This window comes from Amblyomma americanum, chromosome 11, assembly GCF_052857255.1.
Source record: "Amblyomma americanum isolate KBUSLIRL-KWMA chromosome 11, ASM5285725v1, whole genome shotgun sequence".
Taxonomy (NCBI): Eukaryota; Metazoa; Arthropoda; class Arachnida; order Ixodida; family Ixodidae; genus Amblyomma; species Amblyomma americanum.
Window position 1 is genome coordinate 7,926,442 of NC_135507.1, and position 21,971 is coordinate 7,948,412.

Genomic DNA, 21,971 nt, shown 5'->3' on the forward strand with positions numbered 1-21,971 from the left:
ATATAGATATAGGCGTCCCGACCTCACGCCTTCGGGACGTCTTGCCTGCGGTATATTTTTTCACAGCATTTCCTGTCTTCCTCTGACGTCACCGCCTTCGTTCCCATGCAGCCACCTCGACGGGAAACATAGAGGGCCTGAACCAGCGCATCGGCGGACGGTGTGCCACCCACAACATGAAGGTCATCTTCAAGGTCTGCTGCGACCCTAGCAAGAGTGAGTACTTCCCTGATTTTTCGTATCTGTCTGTGATGCGTTATTTATTGGTGCGTGCATTTTAGACCACTGCAGCCTCGACTAGAAACCTGGCCGTCTGTGCTATGGGCTTGCTTGTTTAAGTGCACAGATCTTTCAGTATACGTGCCCTAGTCTTTGTTGTAGTGGTTTGCATGTAATGCGATCACCTGAGTGCGTCTGGTTAACTCAGAATTCATGTCCGAGGCCATCTATTAACTACGAAATTAGTGGATGGAGGCGTTGTGGAGAGTAAATTAATGTAGAGTTGGGTGGGTGGTGGATAGCGCTTCTGGAGGGTGAAGATGGGCAGAGGTGGGAGGTGGATCGCAGCTGTCGATGGGTGGGTGGTGTTTCCAGCGGAAGGTGGCCGTAGGGCTGTTGGGATGGAGGCTTCACTTCAACAGACATCAGATTCGCGGCGAAGGGGAAGGGGGTGGGGGAGGGTGCTGTAGCACGGCTTTCGCAGTATAAAATCCTTATAGAATAAGTAATTTGAAACACTCGGTATAGGCGGTGTATTCATGGGACGTTACAGGCCTCATCCTGTTGTATGACGCAGAGCTACAGCGGTGCATGCCGTGCCAAGTGGCGATATGATGATCAGACATGAGTTAAGCCTTTTGCCGTGCTCCATGTACGCCAATTTGGAGGTCACTATGGCTTCAGAGCATACCTCGTATAGTTAGAGGAAAGAAACTGTATTTAAACGTGCTAATAAGTGCGAGCGTACACAGTTTGCGAATAAATGTCCAGTAGGTCTCGGTGACCAAGTGAAAGCAACTGGAAAGTTCGCCGTAAGCGCCTACACGTGGGCCGTCTATGCGCGTCCGCCAGCCTAGCCCATAGCATGCTGGCCCTCGAGAGCGAACGAAGCGCTGAGCCATGGTCTTGTGCCCGCAGGCGCGACGACCTCCCGGCCGCGGTCGACATCTACGAGCACTGCGCTGCCGCCAGCCGTGCCCTCGTCGGTGCCACGCGACGACCTTCTGCCCTCGGACCGGCGACGGCCATGGCCAAGTGGCGCCGGCAGCAACGCGACGCGGCCCGCGCTCCCCCCGGCAAGGCCTCGGGCACCGTGGCTCCAACCGACGGCCGTACCGGCACCGCTGCCGGGCGAAGACCCGGTGATGCCCCCGCCCCGGCGCTGGCCCGTGTTCCCGCCACGACCGCCGCCCAACAGGCCACCCATCAAGACGTACGATGTGCCTGTGGCCGACGGGAAGCAGTCTTCCAAGAAGACCGCCGGTGGGTGCCTTTTCGCGTCGCAGGCGCCCACTCGCTCTGCGTGTTGTACTGATTCGCGATTGCTCAGCGGCTGCGAGCTTCTCACATAGAGTCGTACACTATAGTCGGATATAAGAACGAAGTGGCAAGTACCTCTGTAAAGAGGCCTTCCAGCCAATGGCATCAACTGGCTTTCATGACATCATTGTTAATTCATTTACTCCTGCCAGCCCCCTGTGATTTCACCCTAGCAGGAATAGAGGGATTAACCACAAAGTCAAGGCAATCGTTCCGCACCATTGGCTGGATGTATTTCCTTGAGGGGCATATGCCTCTGCATTTTGTATTTGTACCAAACCATAGTTCTGAAAAAGCTACCGCGGTGGCTCAGTGGTTGGTGCCGGGCTACCAACCTGAAATGCGCAGGTTTGGTTCTGTATTCGTGGCGGTCGCATTTTGGTAGAACCGAAATGCTAGAGGCCTGTGTACTGTGCAATCTTAAAGAGCCCCAGGTAGTCGAAATTATCTGGAGCCCTCCACTACAGTGTCTCTCATAGCGAGAGTCTCTTCGAGACATTGGAGCCCGTGAACCAACTATACTATTGAGTATTCCTTCCCATTACTCTACTTATGAAAATAGTTGGAAATATATACTCCACTTATCTTCAGTCCCCAGTCACAACACTGTTAGGCAGTTGTTACAAGTTTCAGCAGATAGCTTTGCACTAATTTGTACTGCTCGTTGATGCCCCATGAACAAAGGAGGAGCTGAGAGGCCAAAGACTGCAGCGAGCAGTGGAAAGGGCATGAGACTAGTGACCCTGAGAGGTGAGTAGCGAGGAGCATTAAGGAAGGACCAAACTTTAACTGATTGTATTATATTGGAAGCCAAGGGAAAGGATAGAGTTAACCAGGTGTGGGTTCACACTAGTCTGTAGTTCATAGAAATTAGTAGCAGTACATTATAGGCAGGAGCTTTAATGGGAGCTGCACTTCTTTTGTTGTTGTTCTGAGTCATTGTGTTATCTATTGTAAAGAAGTCAACTTTAGGCGTATGTGATATGCACAAGAGATGACGAGTATACACTTGAGGCGACAGTCAGGGTACCAAGAGAGGAAAGCAGCGAATAGCAGTAGATCAGGCGGTGTAATCAATTTGCAGGTGTGAGGTGGTAGCAGTAGCAAGTGCAGGAGAGAGGTTATTGGAGACTGCTGAGCGAGGCCACTATCCATCTCTGCACTGAACTCGGCTGACTGCAATAATTCCTTCAGTGTTGTTGACAGATTTTGTATTTCCATACTGAATTCTAAGGTGCCTTTAATGGAAGACTATAGCTGGATTTCACTTTTGCCGTCTGGCTGTAGTTTAATGCAGTATACTGTATTTATCACAAGTACTTAGGCCACCACAGTAAAGGTGACCCATGCTGTATCCAACTTGTGCATCAGTGCTTCTGTTGCACTTGTGTTCCTCTATGCATGCCACAGGAGCTCTTTACAAGCTCTGCCCAGTGTGGTTGCTTCTGTGATGTGACAACCATATATTCTAATGTGCTTTGTGTATGGCAGTTGTGTGTATTTACCTATAACTATTATTCATCTCCACTTTCTTTTGCAGAGAACCGAGACAAGTTGCCAAACGAGACGAGGGCTAAGAATGAGGAGCTGGTGAACAGTGCCTCATCACTGGTGTCAGTGCGGTGGGCCGTTGCACTGACCGCCCTGCTGACCGTGCACTTCAACATCATTCTGACGAGAACAAGATGAAACAGTCAGCACTTCGCATCGTTGTCCACACCGTGATGTGAACGCGTTTAGGCCAACACTCTGCTTAGCCACTGCCACCAACGGACTGGAGAAGTGAGCTGGCAGACCAACAGATGGCAGCGGCAGTCACCTGCTTAGAAACAGCAAGCACTGCTGTATCCTGCACTGTCCACACTACGTGCTGTGCACCAAGGAGAGACTGTTATCCTTATTTTTATTTTTCATTGTGTTAGGCTTAACCGTCTGTGGCCGCTCGCATTTTCATTGCGACGCGGCACTGCAGGCTTGGACTTTGAAGCACTGAAGTACCATCTATGGTCGTCGACATCATCTGGTCAGTTAATGTGTTTTCTTGTGTTTATGGGAACAAAAACCAACGGCATGCCTGCCGAATGGATGCCAGTGTTGCACGTGGCTTGGAGCACTAGACATTTCCCGTGTGGGTCATCTGGAACTCGACGCTGTCATCCGGCAACTTGTGTGACAGTGCGCTACCTTGTGACCCAAGAACAGTGGTGCACTCATGGTGGTGCCATCTACTTAGCGGCCATTTTGTGTCTTGTGTCTAAGAAGGATTGACGCTGCATTTCATTTTCTTTTTTTTTTTCCTTCCGCCTGTTGAGGTATATGTCTCTGGCATGTTTTTGTCAGCACTCTCCCTCTGCTCTTTGCCTCAAGATATTTGGGTTGTGACCCACAATGCCTAAAAAACTTGTTGTGCGGGCTTCTCAGACACTATAGCTTGCCTTGTTCACTTCGGAAGGAGCGAAAGAGGTCTTATCTGCGTGCCCGTCCAAGCCAGCGGATGGCAGCTTTGAAACTGAAATGGCATTTCAATTCCCCGCTGGGAAACAAAAGCAGAACATTGTAGGCGAGGAGCACCGCATCGATATTTCCAGTGGCAGTTAGCACTTGGTGTCAATTTTTGGTATACATCTGCACATAGTGAAACTCGTGTTAGTGAATCGAGTGAGTGAGAAAGGAGAATGATCACATTCATCATTTGTTTTATACTTCGACGAGGGCACGAGTGTGAGTGGCGAGGGTAAAGGATTCAAGTCTCAGGTAGTTATTGGGAAGTACATAAAGTAGAGATAGTTGACAGCAGAAAACAGTTGTTCAGGTCTGGAACTACTATATGGCATAAAGAAACAATGCATTTAAGGAACAAGGTTTGCAACAGAAACGAGGTGAAAAGGAAAGCCTGCCTTTTCTTATTAGGAAGTTTCAACGTTGTAGGGAGCAGAGTTTTCAGTGTTTCCATGCACTGCACGCACGTTCATGACCACTGTAATGTGGCTGTCGATGCCACTTTATGTGAAGCAAAAGCCCTTCAATACCCACCCAACCCTCGCAAAACTTTCCTTCTTTTTGTTTCATTACAAATGGCAGTAGCAGGTGTCTTTGTCAATAGCCTGTGTATGCACACCACGTCCTCGGAGTCCTCAACTAGGTATCTAGGCATAGGTCGTAGAGTGAAACTTTTGCACGATTACTTCATAGACTGCTTGAAGGCAGAGCTCTGCTGATGCCATGCTGCAACTGCTACCACATATTTTGCTTCGAAGAACATGAAGCCATACATAGAACTTTTATGAAAGCGGACCATGCTTGTGTTAAAAGTGCAGTGCCAAAAGTAGCCGTAGTGGACTACTGGTAGCCAACCAGTAATTGCATTTGACAGAGCGCATATTTTTAATGTTTGGGAAGTGCCTTACAGCGTATAAAATGGCAGTGCCAGTAGCAGCAGAGCTTCTTGCTTGGACAGCAACTACTACTGTCTTCGATAGCTACCATGCTTATTTTTTCCAGGCTAGACAGAGGTTTAGGGATTGGAAAGGGATGTGTAAATCCAAAGCGGATGTAACAACACTTCATTAATTTTAATTCCCAGCCTCGATACTAGTAATCCGTCAGTGCGCTATCTTGCACTACACTTTTCTAACTTCTCATAATAATAGTTGCATCCACTATCACTGTGAGACAGGCACGTAATTGGTCACTGTTAGCTTCAAACAGTGCACCCTAGCCACAATCAGTACAAGATTATGAAAGGGTGAACTTGGGAGCCAATTTGGGGGCATTGAGGACTACTTCAAGTCAGTATCTATTAAAAGGTGTCACATTCTAAGAAGATATTGCTTTTGGTGAAAATTGGGCTTCTTTAAGCAAGAGCAGGTCAAAAAATGAGACACAGATAACAAACATCAGAATGGTGACAAATAATCTAACAGTGACTTTTATTGAGAACGAAAATTGCAGTGAGTTGTCCTTAGTGTCCCTAAGTGTCAGTGCTTCAACCAGATTTCATCTGACCACATCTGGAATGCTTACTCCTTCAGGTAGAAAAACACTTGCAAACACAAAAAGATATTGATTGGTAGTTGTGGTGAGTTTCAGATCATATCCAGAACTTCTTTACTGAGCTTCAACTTGCTTGGTCTTTATTTGTTTTTGACTGCAGCCTAACTAAGCTATGTGGACCTTTGCTGAATATATGAAGTTGTGTAAATGCACTTTGTCGTAGATTAGGTAGATAACCTGTAGTGATTTTTAAGATGTTTGAAGCAACAGAGACATACACTGTCTGAAAACTTCTGCTCCCTACACTGTTGGATTATCCCTTCTTTTCCAACCTGCATCAAAGCTAAGTGACCATTTAGTTCTGAGCAAGGAGTAAGCAACTAGAATCTGAGCTGTGGGGGCTCTTCTTTGTTTGCAAATCTTACTTCAGTGGCTCTCTTTGGAACATATTTTTTTAGTAGTGTTTGGCCTGGCTTCAAAGAAATTATGCTCTCTAGATTTTATATTCTTACCAAGCTTAACTCAAGGAAACCAATTAACACCATTTAGTGCATCATGCTATCAAGTAAAAATGACCTTGCATCTAGCCAGTCACCTCTCAATTATCGTTTATAATCTGACAACTGTCACTTCAGTTGACGAAGTCGAGAGTGTGACATAATCCCGTCTGGCCTGGGGGCTACATATCAAAAAACAGGCGCCGACCTTTAAAATGAAATTTTACTGGTTGGTGTCGCTGTTTTTTGAAATTTCACTTAAGCTATTTCATTAGGCAGTTAATCTTAGAGCTGTAACGTTGTAATGTTACACTCACAAAAATAAATTCTCATGCAAAAAATTCATCTTAAGAGGTAATAAATCCTTTCAGCATACTGCCCAGCCACACCAGCAAAATTTGAGTCGCCAGCACTTACTTTTTGTAGTCTGGAGTTTGCCAAAACAAGGAAAGTCAATTTGGCGTTAGCGAAGGAAGGCCTTTTTTTTATTTTCGCCAAATAAGCTCTGCAAATGCAGTAATGGCTGAAGCTATTTTTCTGGCAGCTATAAAGCCTGGCCTCATGCTAATAAAATTTCGGTTTCAAGACTATTATTTTCTTGGGATTTGGTAACAACGGTGACATGACCAAGTACTCAACATGCTCTCATTTGTATCGCATGTCTTGTCACATATGTTGGTCCTTGTAGCCATGTTCACAAAGTTTTACAGCAGTCTGGAATTGCACATATATGCACTCCGCCAAAGCCGTCTTCAGGAGTCATTTGCACAGCATTGCATCCTGACCTGCTTTTAATTAAAGGCAAGCTTAACCGATGATCTTCCTGATGCCATCAGTGATGTACTCCTTTCTCAGCAAGCTCGATGCTTTAATGGCCGCGTTCTGATGCAGCTGCCCCTTTCTTTTATTCATGTTAGTAAGGTTGCTTTCAGTGGTGAAAAGTGACAGAGCGTGGTTATTTTCACACTGAGATGTGGGTTCGTGCGATGTTAATATATACATTCGGAAGTGTGTTCTCGCACCTTGGGAACGCATGTCTCAACAGGACTGAATGGTATAACGAGTGTGCTGGGATGCCATGTGAATGCGTGTGCGTGTGTGAGTGGCAGATTTCTTCAGATCTCGATGCAGTGTGCTTCACTGCTGTGGTCTTTTGCGCTGGAACCCTTTTGAAGCAACATAAAGCATGTCAAGTTTCCCAAAACCAGCAGCAGTTTTAAACTCTTTTGGCCTACCGCTTGAAACCAGCTTGCAGTTGTGTAAAATTCGTGCTCATTACAGATGTACAAAAGATGGTCCTGACATTCTCAGTTCACTTTCTGTATCAGTACTGTAGTGATCAATTTTCTATCTGTCGCACTTGCATTTGGCTCTAATATAGATTGCTGTCTACTACTGCATTGTGTATATGTTGTTTTATCTTGCACTGAAGTCAAGAACCATAGTCTGTCAGGGCACTTCAATGGCACTTAATTTCACACACCGCCTTATAAATGATGTTTTTCGTACAAAGCTGGTGCTAACGAAATAGACATGTTTGAGATGTCACTATTGCATAAAATTGCTTGGACATCCAGTAATATCCTTGATTGGCTGAATTTTTTTCACAATTTTTCAGGCAGGCCTTGTGGCTTATCTTATAGAAGCGCTAAGCCACGACTGTGAAGCATGCCGTACTCGTTCTTCTACCAACCACAACAATGGGGGAGAAAGTTGATTTTTGTTGATGGTGCATTTGTGTCAGCACGAGTGTTGGTTATATAATTGTATAAAAGTGAGAACAGAGTATGACACTAGCATATGAACTTTGTCAGCAATGCGCTCCCTCTGAAAGTGTATCTAGGAATACGTTTTTTAATTTAATATATCTTTCTTCTACTGAGTCCTGTCTTACACGTGCACTCTTTAAGAAATTCCTTTAGTTCTGAGAGGAGAATTTTTTTTATTATCTAAGCCCTGAATTTTTATTGTAGTCAAGATGACAAACTGTCCGTGCTTAAATGTATTGAAATGACAAAGCATTCATGTGTTCAGGTAATGTTCGAAGTATCCGTTGCAGTGCCGACATTACTGAGCAATGAGGGAAAAGCATAGCTTCTGGGACCAGATTTGTTGATGTTGCACATGCCACTAGCGTCCTGTCATATGATTTGAGCAGAACCACCTTAAGTCAGTGACTTCGCTTGAATTGCAATGCAGTACTACTTCATTTGGTTTTCTGATGGATAGAGATGTTGCATGGTTCTTAAATTTGCATTTCTGTGAGAAACTCTCTATACTGAATATGTCTCTTCTATATTTTGTGCCATTTTTGTGCTTCTGTCACATGAAAAGAATATTTTGTCTTACTTAATTATCACCACGATTTTATTGCTTGTTCATTCTGCTATATGCTCTGCATATTGCAGCGATTGTACTATATTAGTTTGATTCTTTTGCCATGGAAAGGTGTCCTCAGAAAACTTTAATGTAGTCTTTGACCATGTTAAAATGAACGTGTGTGAAGTCAAACATGTCGGCACTCACACACGGGCAACGAATATAAACCTGAGCACACAGGCAGAAATTTTTCTTTTTACTATCTGAAACTTCTTGGTTTTTAGCACTGTTCTTAGTAATGGTCCTCATTCATCATTGAGAGCAAAATCTAGTAAAATACTGAAATGATAATGTTCTGGCAGAATTGCAATAAATTGAAAAGTCCTGCTGATATATCAGTTTTACAGCCACATATCTATATAATTGCTTACTTTGTACCCTTCATTTTCACACTAATACTTTGCAGTCACACAGAAAAGAAGGAAAACTGAAGTTTACAATGAATGCTGGACCGTACTTGTGCACTTCATTCTTCATGACTTAAGCAGTGCAAGGGCTGGAGTCTTAATCATAAAAGTAAAAATTTTAAAAGTAGAAAGCCACTGCAGACTGTGCTTAGTCTTTCGCTACGAGAGGTGATTGACATTATTGCTGGCCACTGGCGAGACTATTCTTACCTTATTCTATATTGTCTCACGGGGCACTGATGTCTCTATTCATCATGTTCTTGAAGCCGTGAGAATGCGTTTGCGTCACCTATACTCGCCACTATCAACTATAACTCGTCTCCTAAGAGGAGCAAAGGTCCCCAATTCCATCAAATCGTTCTGTATGGTGTCCAGAATTTATGATGTGGAGATGGCGTCATTGTGGTCTCCATTTTGGTGAACCATAGCAACATCAAAGGCACCAATAACAGCTTGCCAGGCAAATTCACGCCATCAAACATCCTTGCAAAAACTGTAATTTTCCAGTGTGGAACCCGTAACATCACATTACAAGCTGCTTGTGGTCATTATCAAATACTGCACCAAGCATTGAGTTGAGTCCCTGTACCATATTTGACACTGCATAAGAACTGAAAGAAGAAGCACAGTTTGTTGTGTAGCTTCGTACTCTGATTTATGTGACTTGTTGCAAATGTAAAGAGAAGTGGGAGGGAAAAAGTGTATAAGTGCGCTAAGCCTGTGAGCTTTATGATTCGCCATATGAGAAGGCGGATGTCAAAAGAGGTGAGTTTTTGTGTGGCGTGCACAGAAGTGTATTAAGATACACCTACAAGACGTAGTGTGCGTATGTTGCGTTGTCTTCACGTGTTCTCAGAAGAATGGCAGCCACCATTCTGCGCGATCCCTTGTTTTGCAAATTCCTCGTGTGATACCGTTTCTCTTTTGTTTGTTTGTATAAGCACGAACTAATAAGGAAGATGTTAATAAAGATTTTTTTTTCCTGGTGAAGTCCTCTCTCTTCACTTCGTCGCCAAGCTACATGAGTTGCTGAAGTCTATAGGTGCTCAGTTTGCCTTTACTGACATAAATAGGATACTCTCACATCAAGACAGGCTCACACATTTACTCTCAAACGCAGACATAAGGCGCCATGTTTCGCCAGGCTGCTAAAAAGGCCAGGACGCTATGAAGTGCCTTTGCGCCATGCAAGACAGGTGGGCTTTATAACCTCTGTAAATGCTTTAAGATGTCAATGTCATTTTCATGGAAGTACAAAAGTTCTTCTGGGCACACAGCTTTGTATACGGATAAGGTAGCTACCACAGGAAAAGAAGCAGTTCGGTTCTTCAGCGCCATGTGTAATGTGCACGTCGTTTGTCAAGAGCTCTGCATCCGTGGAGTGTTTGGCCAGCATCGAAGACGGATTGCCGCGGTGCACAAAAAGAATTACAAGTACGCACGAAGTTTCACTTCAACGCACGAGTAATTACTATATTTGAAGCGGTCGTTTACAAGTCTGGACGCAATTGGCATTGGACGCTGATTGTCTGTTACGGACTCATGTCGATGCATCTGCGCAAGACGACTCCTTCCAAGGACCTATCAGCTCTGTAGAACTTTCGCGCAGCAGCAACGCCCGACCTACAACGCCTCATCGAGTGCTTGGAAGGGGAGGCTTCTTTACCCCCAGCCTCGTTCAAGCGGGGATTGTCATCGTTCTGCGTACAGAATGATGCCCTCGTGAAGAACTTCGCACCGTACAAAACCATTTACTTCCTTGTTGTACCTGCAAGCCTTTGAGGAAGCTGTACAGGCGTCACACAACAAGCCGATAACTGGGCATCTTGGGTTTTCTCGCGCCCTCCGCCGCTTTCAAGGCAAGTATTACTGGCCCCGACAATCTGGTGATGTTTCACGTTATATACAAGCCTGCCAAGATTGTCAGTAACGAAAGACGGCTCCCACCCTACCGGCAGGATCCCTTGACGACACGGAATTATATGCAACGTGGTTCAGGCACCCGTCGGACAACGACTGCGCCATCCCCCCAGAGAACCCCCGTCAAGGTCCTCATTGAGAGCCCTTTCATTCCTTTACCTAATGCAGGGTAGCCAATAGGAACTTAACCTTCTTGTTCTTCTTTAGCTCAGTAACTTAATCTCCTTGCCCTCGTCTTCCTCTTTTTCTCTACGCTCGGCTATGCGTGGACTGCCGCTGAAATGAGGCGCTCACCGTTCTGTTTTCCTAGCTTGCACGCCGTTAGCCCGCCTTGGGCACGTTTTGACGAGCATCAGACGGAGCTAGATCTCGCTTTTCAAAGAATGGGACGTTGGTCGCGCTATAGTAATCATAGAACTGGTGACCCAACGCTATAGTGTTAGGAAAAGATTTCAGTGGTCGCTGTAGAGTAAGGATCCGTGTGAAGGTGATCGCTTGGTGAGTGTCGTGCAGAATACCGTATACAGTCGTGTAAGGGCCGCGGCCCCTCCATCTGGCATCCTACAATTTTAAATAAAACGTGACCACAGATTACGGTAGTCTCTAATGCGAAATTTGTGTGGAGCTTGATTTTGCGATACATTGAGACAGACAGCTGGGGCGACGCTTAAGCTACCTTTAAGAGAAGAGACAATGTGGAGCATTGCCTCTGTCGCGCAAGGACTCTTCACTATCGCGCTGAACGAACGTTCCTCAATGCATGGTGTAGAGTGTCTCGGTGCAACCCTTGCCCGGTTGCTGCGTCCACTCCCGCGTTTGCTGCTCCCTGCGAGAACTGTTGCAACGTGCTTGTCTCATTGCTTTAGGGAGGAACGCTGAAACCAAAAAGGATGCTTCTTCGTTTGGAGAGCGACACAGGGCGCATGGCCCACACATTCTGAGTAGCGCGTGCACTTTCCCGTGGTAACTCCACAAACGGCCCCAATAGACGCCCATGCATGTATGTGCTGGTTGGCGGTTCGATTGCCGATTTATGGCTGAATCAAGTTGCGACTAGCAGTATTGTGGTAGACCTTGCACTGATTCGAACATAATCAGCCATGCACACTGCAGGTGCGACAGTTAAGGGGCCCACATTCTTTGCGCAAGCAATGGCTTCACTTCAACAAGGCAGTGGGTCATTTTTCGCAAATACTGCATTGTGCGCCACCTGAAACGGAGAGGTTTCGGGGATATCTGCTTGCTACCGCATCCACTGCTTGGACGCAAGCTAGCGGGTATTTGCGAATTCGTGGAGCTCAACCTGCAACTCATCCGCGTGCAGTCTCGTAGACCCGATTTTCAGGTACAGCGCCAAGATCAGTATGTACTAACGCGATAGCGTTAAAGGCCTAGCTGTTACCCGTTGTGAGGCCCCGTTTTGAGCGAAAAATCAGGAGCATGACAGATGGTGCCCAGAGAGCAACCTAAGAGTCAGGTAAGCCGCCTAAGTCACGTGACCTCCGGCGTTATTACAGCCTGCTCACCGTGACAGCCAAGTTAATGATTGGTTGCTTGGGAAGGGTAACGTAGGTCGCACAAGGCCCATCACTGGGAGCACCTGCCAATGCAGCTAGGTAGTGGCGCATCGCTTAACCGCTGCGCCACTGCGCCAGGAGGGGTATGAGGGATCTGTGAATGTCAAGTAGAGAATGACTTTCGTCGTATGTAGGAATTAACCCATTACGCTATCGCCTCATACACTGAAGGCGCAGTTACTCGATTTTTTTCTTGACACACTTTGTTTCTTCCACTCTCATATCACCTTGTTTGCTCGTTGAAATGAACTTCTCTTTAATCCACCGCAGTTGCTTTTGAGCAGGTGGCTGTGCAGGGTGCACTGCACCTTCTAATCATGACGGCTATGTGTAAATGCGTTTAGGAAGTCATTACGCAACAGCCGGTGCAAACTGCGCGGCCTCTCTCGGCTGCCCTCACCACACCCTCCTCCAATTTCCACCTTACGCTTCTTTTTCTTTTCCACCGCTACCCCATACTCCGCCTTTTCATTCTCGCCCTCCTTCGTTATCGCCCTACTTTCGTCCTTGGCAGTGCTCTTCACCTTGTTATAGTTTTGCCGGTACGCCATGCTGTTCGCGTTGCTAAACATCTGTGCTGGTTACGCCGACGACGGCAACACGCAAGCCAGAAACGGGCACCTGCGAGCTCTCTAAAATGCCACTTTTGTCAAGGCCCGCACCCCGTCAAGATCTCGCAAAGAAGTGCAGCCCGCGTGCTGCTGCAAAACAATGTTCTTTCTCTCTCTCTCTTGAGCTTAACATGATCAAGGGGTCCCCAGCAGTTCATTTATGCGAATAAGGTGGGCAAAAAAAATACATGATCAAAGCTAGCCCTTTCGTACCCATCACCTTCGTTGCACCGTTTCAGGAAAGTGATCTTCACGCTAGTAATGACATAGAACTGTAAAGTTATAGAATGCTCATTCACGTAACCGAGCAGTTTCGGCGATAGGCAAGCACACCCTGTCTCTCCTATCGCTACGAACAGGTGACGTTGCACTTGCATGCGCGTGAAATAAAAAGCAAAGCAGTCAAGCGCGGCAGGACGAGAGCCTAAAGAAGAGATAAAACATTGCGGTTCACCATTAAAGACAAATAAACAAAAAACGATATGGTCTTAGTTGGAGCACGTGCGAGATACGGCCGCCCGCTTCGTGCTTGCCAGCGGACGAGAATTAGCGAGACTTGACCTAACCCTAACGGACTGCAACGAGGCGGAAGCGGCACGGCCTCTCTTTCGTTATGGCATTTCGTTAGTTAATTGTGATGTTGTTAGAAAATGACCTTCACTAATTAGTCTAATGAGGCCTTTTTGCCTCCTGCGTCGCAATGTAACGTCAGCTGACGCCCTGTTTCTTGTTCTTGTGTGAAGTTATGGTGTGACAGAAAATCCAAGGCTGTGGCTACTACCGGCGCCCGACAACGTCGTGTTCGTGCGTGCTGTGGGCGTGACCTTCGCCAACCGCGGTGGATGTTCTCGTTTACCGCGGCAGAAAGAACTGCCAAAGTGCCGCTGCTGGCTTGTGTTCGAAGTGCGGTGTTTTCGGCGTCACTTCTTCAGTGAGTGAACTCTGCTTGCGTGGACGGAGCCTTCCCAGAACTTCAGCCCCAGCACCAAGGGTGAGTGCGATTACGGCGGGCCAGTTCAGCAACTCGCATTGATGAATACGCGAGTGTTGCAACCCTCGAGTCTTTATTAGCATCAAAATTGAGTTGAAACTCGTGCAAAGATGCCACAGGTGGAAGCAGTGGCAGATGCAGTGTTGTGTCGCTGAGGGTGATAGCGTAGCCGATGTAGAAGTGAAAAACACGTCGTTGCGCGATCGGATCCGCCTGTTTTAGAAAGCTTGGAGGGAAGTAAGCGGCTAGTTGCCGCTCAACGAGCACTAAAGGTTTTTGGTTTAGACGCAACGTTTTTCCCGATGGTTTACACGGGGAGGTCGTTGTGGTTACTGGGCAATAGCGCAGCTTCCGCGATGTGGGAGCAGTGCGGCGAAACATTTCCGACTTGTTGGAACCTTGGTTTTGTAGTTAAACATTTCTGCAGCGTCGTGCGGCTAGGTCGACTAATCAATTTCTGCAATCAAAACTTCATGCTTAAGGCTGGTATATCTTAGCTCAACGAGTGAGAGCCACTAGCCCGTAACTGAGGCAGCTTTACGGAGTATGAAAGATCAAGGAAAATTTGCCCGTGCAACGTGCAGTGCCCTTGTCGCGCTTGTGTGACTGTTTCTGATATGCGTTTTTCTTGCTTTCTAAATCTTTTCTGTGTGCCCGGTAGGGTTATTGTGATGCCGTCGTCTCGCGTCAGCAATTGAAATGCGAACAGCATAGCGCGTGGCAAAATTTATGCATATTACACCCTCTGTCTGTCGCCACCAGAGATGTGCGCGCTCGTCCGATTTGAGATGATTTTCCTCCTGTTTTCGTTGACGTTTGTTTTCTCGGTTTGCCAATGGAGCGATTCGTACTGAGCCATCGATCTCAGCTTGCGCAGCGAGTCTTGGCTGGCGGCGGCGGCGGCTGTAGACGGCGTGGGTGAAGCGAGCGCTCTTATCTCCCTCGCCGGCAGCGCTTTGGCTTTGTTTCTGCGTATCATTGCCCCTTTATCAGCGTCTGGTTGCGATGCGAACGGTGAAAAATACCGATTGGGTGGCGGTTGGTGTCCGACGTGGCCGTTGTTGAATGACTCGCTTCTGGCACTGAGCAATGCTTCATCGCCGTACTGCCACCAGAAATGAGGTGTTCCATTGGGAAAGCGAGAAAACGAACGTCAACGAAAACAGAAGTGAAACTATCGCAGATCGGAAGTGCGCGTCTGTTTCTGATGGCGCCAGACACACGGCGTAAAATGGACCTTTGGTCACACAATCCGCGGCTCGTATTTAGTTTGTTGCCGATGGTATGTAACCCCAACGCATATCTAAGCCAGAGAGTATAATTTGCGACCAGCACAGCCTGGTAGCTTTCATTGGTGTCGGGCATTGGTCGCGTTGGACATATAGCTTTTATTTATTTTTATTTGAGTGTGTACAGAAATTAACCAGCCAAGCCAACACCAATGTAAAAGTTAGCAACACATGCGAAAACAGTTTGTACTTATTGTCTCAGTAAATACTACTACCTTTTTGTTCGTGAATGTAGTGCACTTCACTATCATCTTAACGTAGTAACTTTCACTAGTTATACTTTGCCTACTTCCAGTTGCTAAAAAGGTAATCGTCTGTAGAAAAAGTATGCGGTTAGTAATTACTTAATTCTTCAACCATTTTCTTAAAGGTGTAAGCGCCGTGGCTGTTGCTGAACGAGTACTGCAGGTTTCGAGGCACTGTTCTTTCCCCGCTACCGCAATGGACCGAGGTCAAATATTGTATAATCAAGTATCTACCGGTGAAATAGAGAGTAGGAAAGCGGGGGGGGGGCGGTAACAGGGGGAAGAGACCGATTTGCTACCCAGCATTGGGGGGAAGAAGGGATATAAAGTTGGAGGAGAGACGGTAAGAGAGAGAGAAAGACGAATGTAAAGACAGGGAGGTTAACTAGGCGACGCCCAGTATGCTTCCCTAGAGGAAACGGGAACAGAGGGAGAGATAGAAAGTGAAGAAAGGAAAGGGAGATACCTTTTCCGCGCGTCCGTTGGCCATTACTCGCAAGGCACACACTTAAAGTTCACAACATTGCACTCAGACCTGAGTCCTTCAAGAACTTGAAAGGTGCTTTCACAGATCTCCTCTGCGATGGAAGTTTACTCCAAGGACCCAGAATCTTGGCTTCAGTAAGGGGCCGATGATCTAAGCGACAAAGTGTAGCAGCCAGGAGAACAAGCTCACGCTGAAACCGAGGGCAGTCACAGAGTACGTGCTGTATTGTTTCGTCGCACCCGCAGTTCTCACACGCAGGAGAGTCTGCCATTGTGATTAAGTGAGAGCAGGCATTTGTAAACGTCGCTCCCAGCTACAGGCGACACAATAACGTAGCATCGCCTGAGTTTGACAGCCGTGCTGTGCGCATGTATGTTCCAGTGCTCTTCGGATTACTCGTGGTGGCCGGGACCGGACGGACTGACGACTGCCAGAGCGCCGTGACTACGTCAAACAGATGAGTTCTTTCCTTTAATATTTTGAGAGTTTAGATTTAGTTAGACTAGTTTTTAGATTTAGGCTAGTTAGTTGAACTGCAGGCGAAATAGAAGGTCAGTGACCTAACAACGGGGTCTATTCTGGCCGGCAGCTATAGGTTTGCAGCGCTCATATGTGAGTTAACTAGTTTAGACAGGTAGTTATTCCTTTTCTAGCTTATCGGCTTTTGCGGTAGGCAAATTTTATTTGAGCACGCGTTTTCAAATGGTTTTTTCTAGCAGTCTTCTAACATTTCTTTTCTAGTATTTTGTGGTAGCAATAATAGAGTGCTGCTAAGATGGTCAAGCAAATGAAGGCTAAATGCAAGGAGTGTGAGGCGTCGGTGAACTTGAAGGAAACGCGGTTCAAATCTGTAGAGGAAGGAGGTCGAATGCGCGGATTTTATGTGCAAATGCTGCGTATTAAGTGCACTTCTGGACAGGGCTGACGAAGTGAACACCGACCTAGAGTTACGTATCGATGCTCTAGAAAGAGAGCTACAGGTAGAGAGGGCAGGGAAGCGCAAACTCCAAGAGCAGCTTAGTGTAATGTTGGACGCAAAAATGGCTGATACCGCCATGCGAGGTCACATCTGCGGGCATTCCAATGCCAGCCACGTGGATGGAGCCTGCACTGGCATGGACAGTAATAGGAAAGTAGGTCAGGCAGGAACATCTACGCACACGTGGCAGCTATAGGAAGTCTAAAGGCAATGGAGAGAAGGGGAACAAGCTAAAAACAAGGAATGCGGTGATAGTCACTGATAAGAGGCAGCAAAATCCGGAAGTTAGGAGGGAGGGAGAAATACCTTAGTACTTATCGCTGGTGACTGAAACATGAGGATGTGCGCAAGAACTATAATGGAGGGTGTAAAGGGTGATAAGCGGGTAGCAGTCGGGTCATTCCCAGGCAGGACAATGGACGCAGTACTGAGAGAGATGAAAAGCGAATTTCCTGAGAGTGTTGCAGAGCGCAATTAGATAGTGGTAGCGGTGGGGCTAAATGATGTCCTGAATGGGGAAGCTGCGCAAGTAGTGGAAAAATTAGCGGAGGGAGTTTACGATATAAGGGCGACAGCACAGCAAGACCAGATCGTGGTGTGCACAGTGCCGGAGGTGCAAGGATGGAACGGAGAGGTTGTCAAGGACGCCGTGGCTGTTCATCGAGAGATACGGAAGTTATGCCAGGAGAAGAGCTTTGAAGTGGCAGACATAAACAGGGAAGTGCATAGAGGAGGCTTTGGCAGAGGCTTTACACGAGATGGCATCCATTTTAGTGGGGGCTAGGAGTAGAGATCGCCTTGGCAGACCGGGCAGTTGCTTTTTTAGAGGGTCCACTGCGGCTCGGAGCGTAAGGGTAGGTAGAAGCGAAGTAGATATTTTATTTATTTATATTTCTACAAAATGCCCCTAAAGGCCCTCAATTTGAGGGTATTACATAGTGGTGGGGGGGGGGGGGGGGCGGTACAGGCAAGTAATCAAAAGAAAGAAATAAATAAGCCAAAAATTTAAGAAACTACAAACAAAGACCAAATAAAAGCATATGGATCACTGGAGTAAAAATACAAAACCGACATAATTAAACATTGAAGCATAAATGGAAAGAAACAGAAACATTAAAAAGCAGCAGAATGTAAAGTTAAAACAAGTTATACAATGTCTATCCACAACGGCATGAAAATAAAACAACGAGAATCATCAATAACAGAAATAAAAGACAAAAACTTAATGCACTGGTAAGTTAACAATGTACTAAAATATGTTACGCGGAAGTAGTGGCAGATATTAGTTTATAAAATTTCTCCGGGTGAGTGGTGGTAGCAACATCTAAAGGGAGAGCGTACGAGTTGGTCATAATGCGTGGAATGAATGAATGTGCATAGTTAGATGTACGGTATGACAAGTGCTTAACTTAAACAGATGGTCGCGGCGGTCAAAAATGGAAGAAGACAGAAAAAAAGTCATTATGAAGCGTTGAGTGATGATACAGCTTATGAAAAAGTGATAAGCGTTCGACTTTACGACGGAGATATAAATCTTGCAGATCAGCGCGTTTCTTCAATGCTGTGATGCTGGTATGACGTGAATAATCAGTGTGGATGAAACGAGCTGCGCGATTCTGCAATTATTCGATGTTATTTATTAAATATGCTTGATCAGGTTCCCAAATAGTCGAAGCATATTCAGTTTTAGGTCGAATAAGAGTGGTGTAAGTACGTAAGAGTGGTGTACGGTGAGAGGGAGCATGCTTTAGGTTTTGTTTTAGGAGGCCTAATGACCGATTAGCAGATGCAAGAATAAGGGTAATGTGGTGGTTCCATGTTAGGTCTGAATGAACGAGAAGACCGAGGAATTTATACGTGGTTTCCAACTCGACTGGAGTGTTATTTAAAGAATACGCTGTTTGAAATCGAGACATTCGGTTAGTAAAAGACATAAATTTTGTTTTGGGAAGGTTAAGTTGCATAAGCCAAGTAGATCACCATGCTGTTACTGTCTCGAGGTCGGATTTGAATGCTAGGGGATCTTCGTTAGTATAAATTTTGCGGTAAATTGCACAATCGTCGGCAAAAAGTCTGATTCGGGAAGAAATTGAGTTAGGTAAATCCTTAATAAATATAAAAAAAAGCGACGGGCCAAGCACGCTTCCTTGTGAGACGCCAGAATGTACTTGGCTGAGAGACGAATTATGGTTATTGACACTGGCAAACTGAAACCTGAAACAGAGAAAATATTTAACCCATGCAATAACAAGAGGGTGATGAGGTACCCTCTCGAACGCTTTGGAAAAATCAAGAAATATGGAATCGGCTTGAATTCCAGCATCAACAGATGAATGAAGTTCGTGTATAACACCAGCAAGTTGCGTTTCGCATGAGTGCTCTTTACGGAAGCCATGTTGGTATTTAAAGATGATGATGTGTTGTTCTAAAAAGTTCAAACCTGCGAATGAATCACGTGTTCAGTGAGTTTACAAATCGTGCTAGTTAATGAAATTGGTCGATAATTGAGTGGTAAATAACGACCACCGGACATGAAAATAGGCACAACCTTAGCTAGGCGCCAGCCACGTGGAACCAAACCAGATGAAAGGGATTGCGAAAAAATAGCGGACAAGATGCGATGGATACCTTCAGATGAGTTCTTGATTATTATTAAAACCAAGGTGATCAGACGCTGATGTCTTTTTAAGTTTCCTTAGTAAAGATAAGATACCGGTCTCGCTAATAACTAATTCGGACATTGAGATATTAGAATGATTCGTAGTAGCAGGGACTAAATAAACCTCTTCTCGGGTAAAGACTGGTGTGAATGCGTCGTTAAGAACTTGTGCGCATTCAGCCACAGGAACGCTGCCTCCTTCGTCACTACTAAGAGTGATATCAGGATGATTCGAACGGTTGATCGTCTACCGGAACTTACGAGGGTTATTCTTTAACATTGATGGTAAATCGTGGGTGAAGAAATGGCGACGAGAAGATTTAAGCGGTGTCTGATATTCTTTATCGCACTTTTGTATCGTTGCCAGGAATCAGATTGCCTGTTTTTGTCGGGCTGTCTGTAAAGACGCTTTTTCTTATTATTCAGGCGACGCAGGTGTCTATTAAACCAGGGCGCGGTGCTAGTGTGTGGTATACTGACAACAGGTATAGACCTGTCGATAAGTGCAGCACGTTTGTTGCTTAAAAGGTTCCAGTTGTCCTCCACTGAACGTGTTAAGAAATCGATAAGGAAGTCCTCAGCAAAAACTGTCATCTAAGCGTTAATTTCATCGAAGTTTGCTCGGTTGCAGCACCTGATTTGTTTCTTGCGAGTTTTTTTTTTATGGAGCGTGAAATTAATCTTTCCGGCGATTATGGAATGATCCGAAAGCCCTAAAAGCGTAATATAAGAACAAAGATAAGGATTATTGGTTAAGACAAGATCCAGAACATTTGTTGAAGTGGCGGAACAACGCGTGGGTTCAAAGATTAGTTGCTGCAATGAGAAGTCCAGGCAAGACTGAAGGAAAGCCCGAGCTTCCGGATCATTAGTTGGAGCAATAGTGAGGACCAGTTAATTGTCGGAAAGCTAAAATCACCTAGCAACAGGAAGCTTGACTTCGGAAACCGAACAGCAAGTTCGCTTAATATTCGATAAAATTCACTTAAGAATAGGGTAACAATAGTGGCTCAGCCCAACAAAATGACCACTGGGAGGTCCAGGAAGAAAACTACTAAAAAGAAATTTAACACCAGGATCAGGTACATAAAGATGCAAGGCGGTAGAAATAGAGCGACATGGTTTTAAATAGAACAACAGTTAAATGACGAAGAAGTAGGTGTATACACGCTGGTCAAATGTTTAGGGGAATACCCCAAGGTGGAGTAGATTTGTAATAAGGGAGTAATTACTCACTGACATCCACCCAATCGCAGTTATACGCGCATTGCGAGACACATCTCAGGGAACAAGAAGATCCACCGTTTATTGATGGCTGCGTCTGGAATGAGAGCAATAGAACAACAACGGAAAGGAAAAGAGGAGGAGTAGGTATGCTGAGGCATTAAGGAACAAATTGACAAAGAATAAAGTCAACTTGCAAAGAACACGTTTCGGTATCAGGTACAATTGCCGGTAAAAGGACATGGCTAGTAGTAGTTTATTAAGGAACAGTGAACAAATACCGGCAAGAAAACAAGGATCTAGTTAAGTGTCTCAATGAAGATATCAAGCAGTTTGGAGACGGTGATATAATTCTGATGGGTGACATGAATGGCCACCTCGAGGATCTGGATGGATATACATATTGTAACGGGAAGTTAATGCTAGACTTCTGTGAGCGACATAACCTAGTTTTTGTAGCGAAACTGAGTGTGAGGGACAAATCACTAGGGAATCCCGTAACAGGCAGACGACCATTGGCTACTGCTTAATGCCGCAGGAGAGGTATAGCAAGCTCGCAATAATGAAAATAGACGAAAAGGCGAAGCACAGCCTGGGAAGTGATCATAAGCATATTAGTCTACGGTTGGGAGCCCTGATAAAAAGAGAAATGCAGAGAAGTCAAAAAGAGAACGCAAAATTGAATGACGAACAAATAGCGCTAATAGCGGCCGGCATAGAGGAAGCAATAGAGAAACGCTTCTTGAAAAAGTGGGATTATAATCAGATAGAACTACTCATTAGTACAAAAATAAAACAAGTAAAAGGAGTAAACAGCTGGAGAGGAAAGAGGAAGCCACGAAGTTGGTGGAATAAGGAAATTAGGAAGGCCATCGAGCAACGACGGTTGGCTTCAAGGGAACACAGAGAAGCAAAGAGGGCGCAGTTATCTGAAGATGAAATAAGCCAAAAATGGGAATATTATCGACAAAAGAAACAACAAGTGCAGGTCCTCGTCCAGGCTAAAATAAAGCAGTCCTCTGATCGCTGGCTGGCATAAGTTCGAGGTGCACCTAAAGGGGGACCAAGAAAATTCTGGAACCATCTAAGCTAGCTGGGTAAAACTCATCAAAGAAAGCAGGAACATATTCACGATCCTAAGGGAAAATGTTTAGAGGGAGACGATGATGTGAAG

At 45.6% G+C, this 21,971-nt stretch overlaps 1 protein-coding gene across 3 annotated transcripts in view; it reads left to right on the forward strand.

Moving 5' to 3' along the window:
* LOC144111308 (ephrin-B3-like) overlaps positions 1–9,803 on the forward strand; it is a 669,955-nt gene extending 660,152 nt beyond the window's left edge. For all 3 annotated transcript variants that reach the window (XM_077644568.1, XM_077644567.1, XM_077644566.1), the window contains 3 exons: positions 112–216; positions 1,138–1,482; positions 3,080–9,803. In XM_077644568.1, coding sequence (XP_077500694.1) covers positions 112–216; positions 1,138–1,482; positions 3,080–3,228 — 599 coding nt within the window. In that variant the 3' untranslated portion in view covers positions 3,229–9,803. The remainder of the gene's footprint in view (positions 1–111; positions 217–1,137; positions 1,483–3,079) is intronic.
* The last annotated feature ends 12,168 nt before the right edge of the window (positions 9,804–21,971 follow it).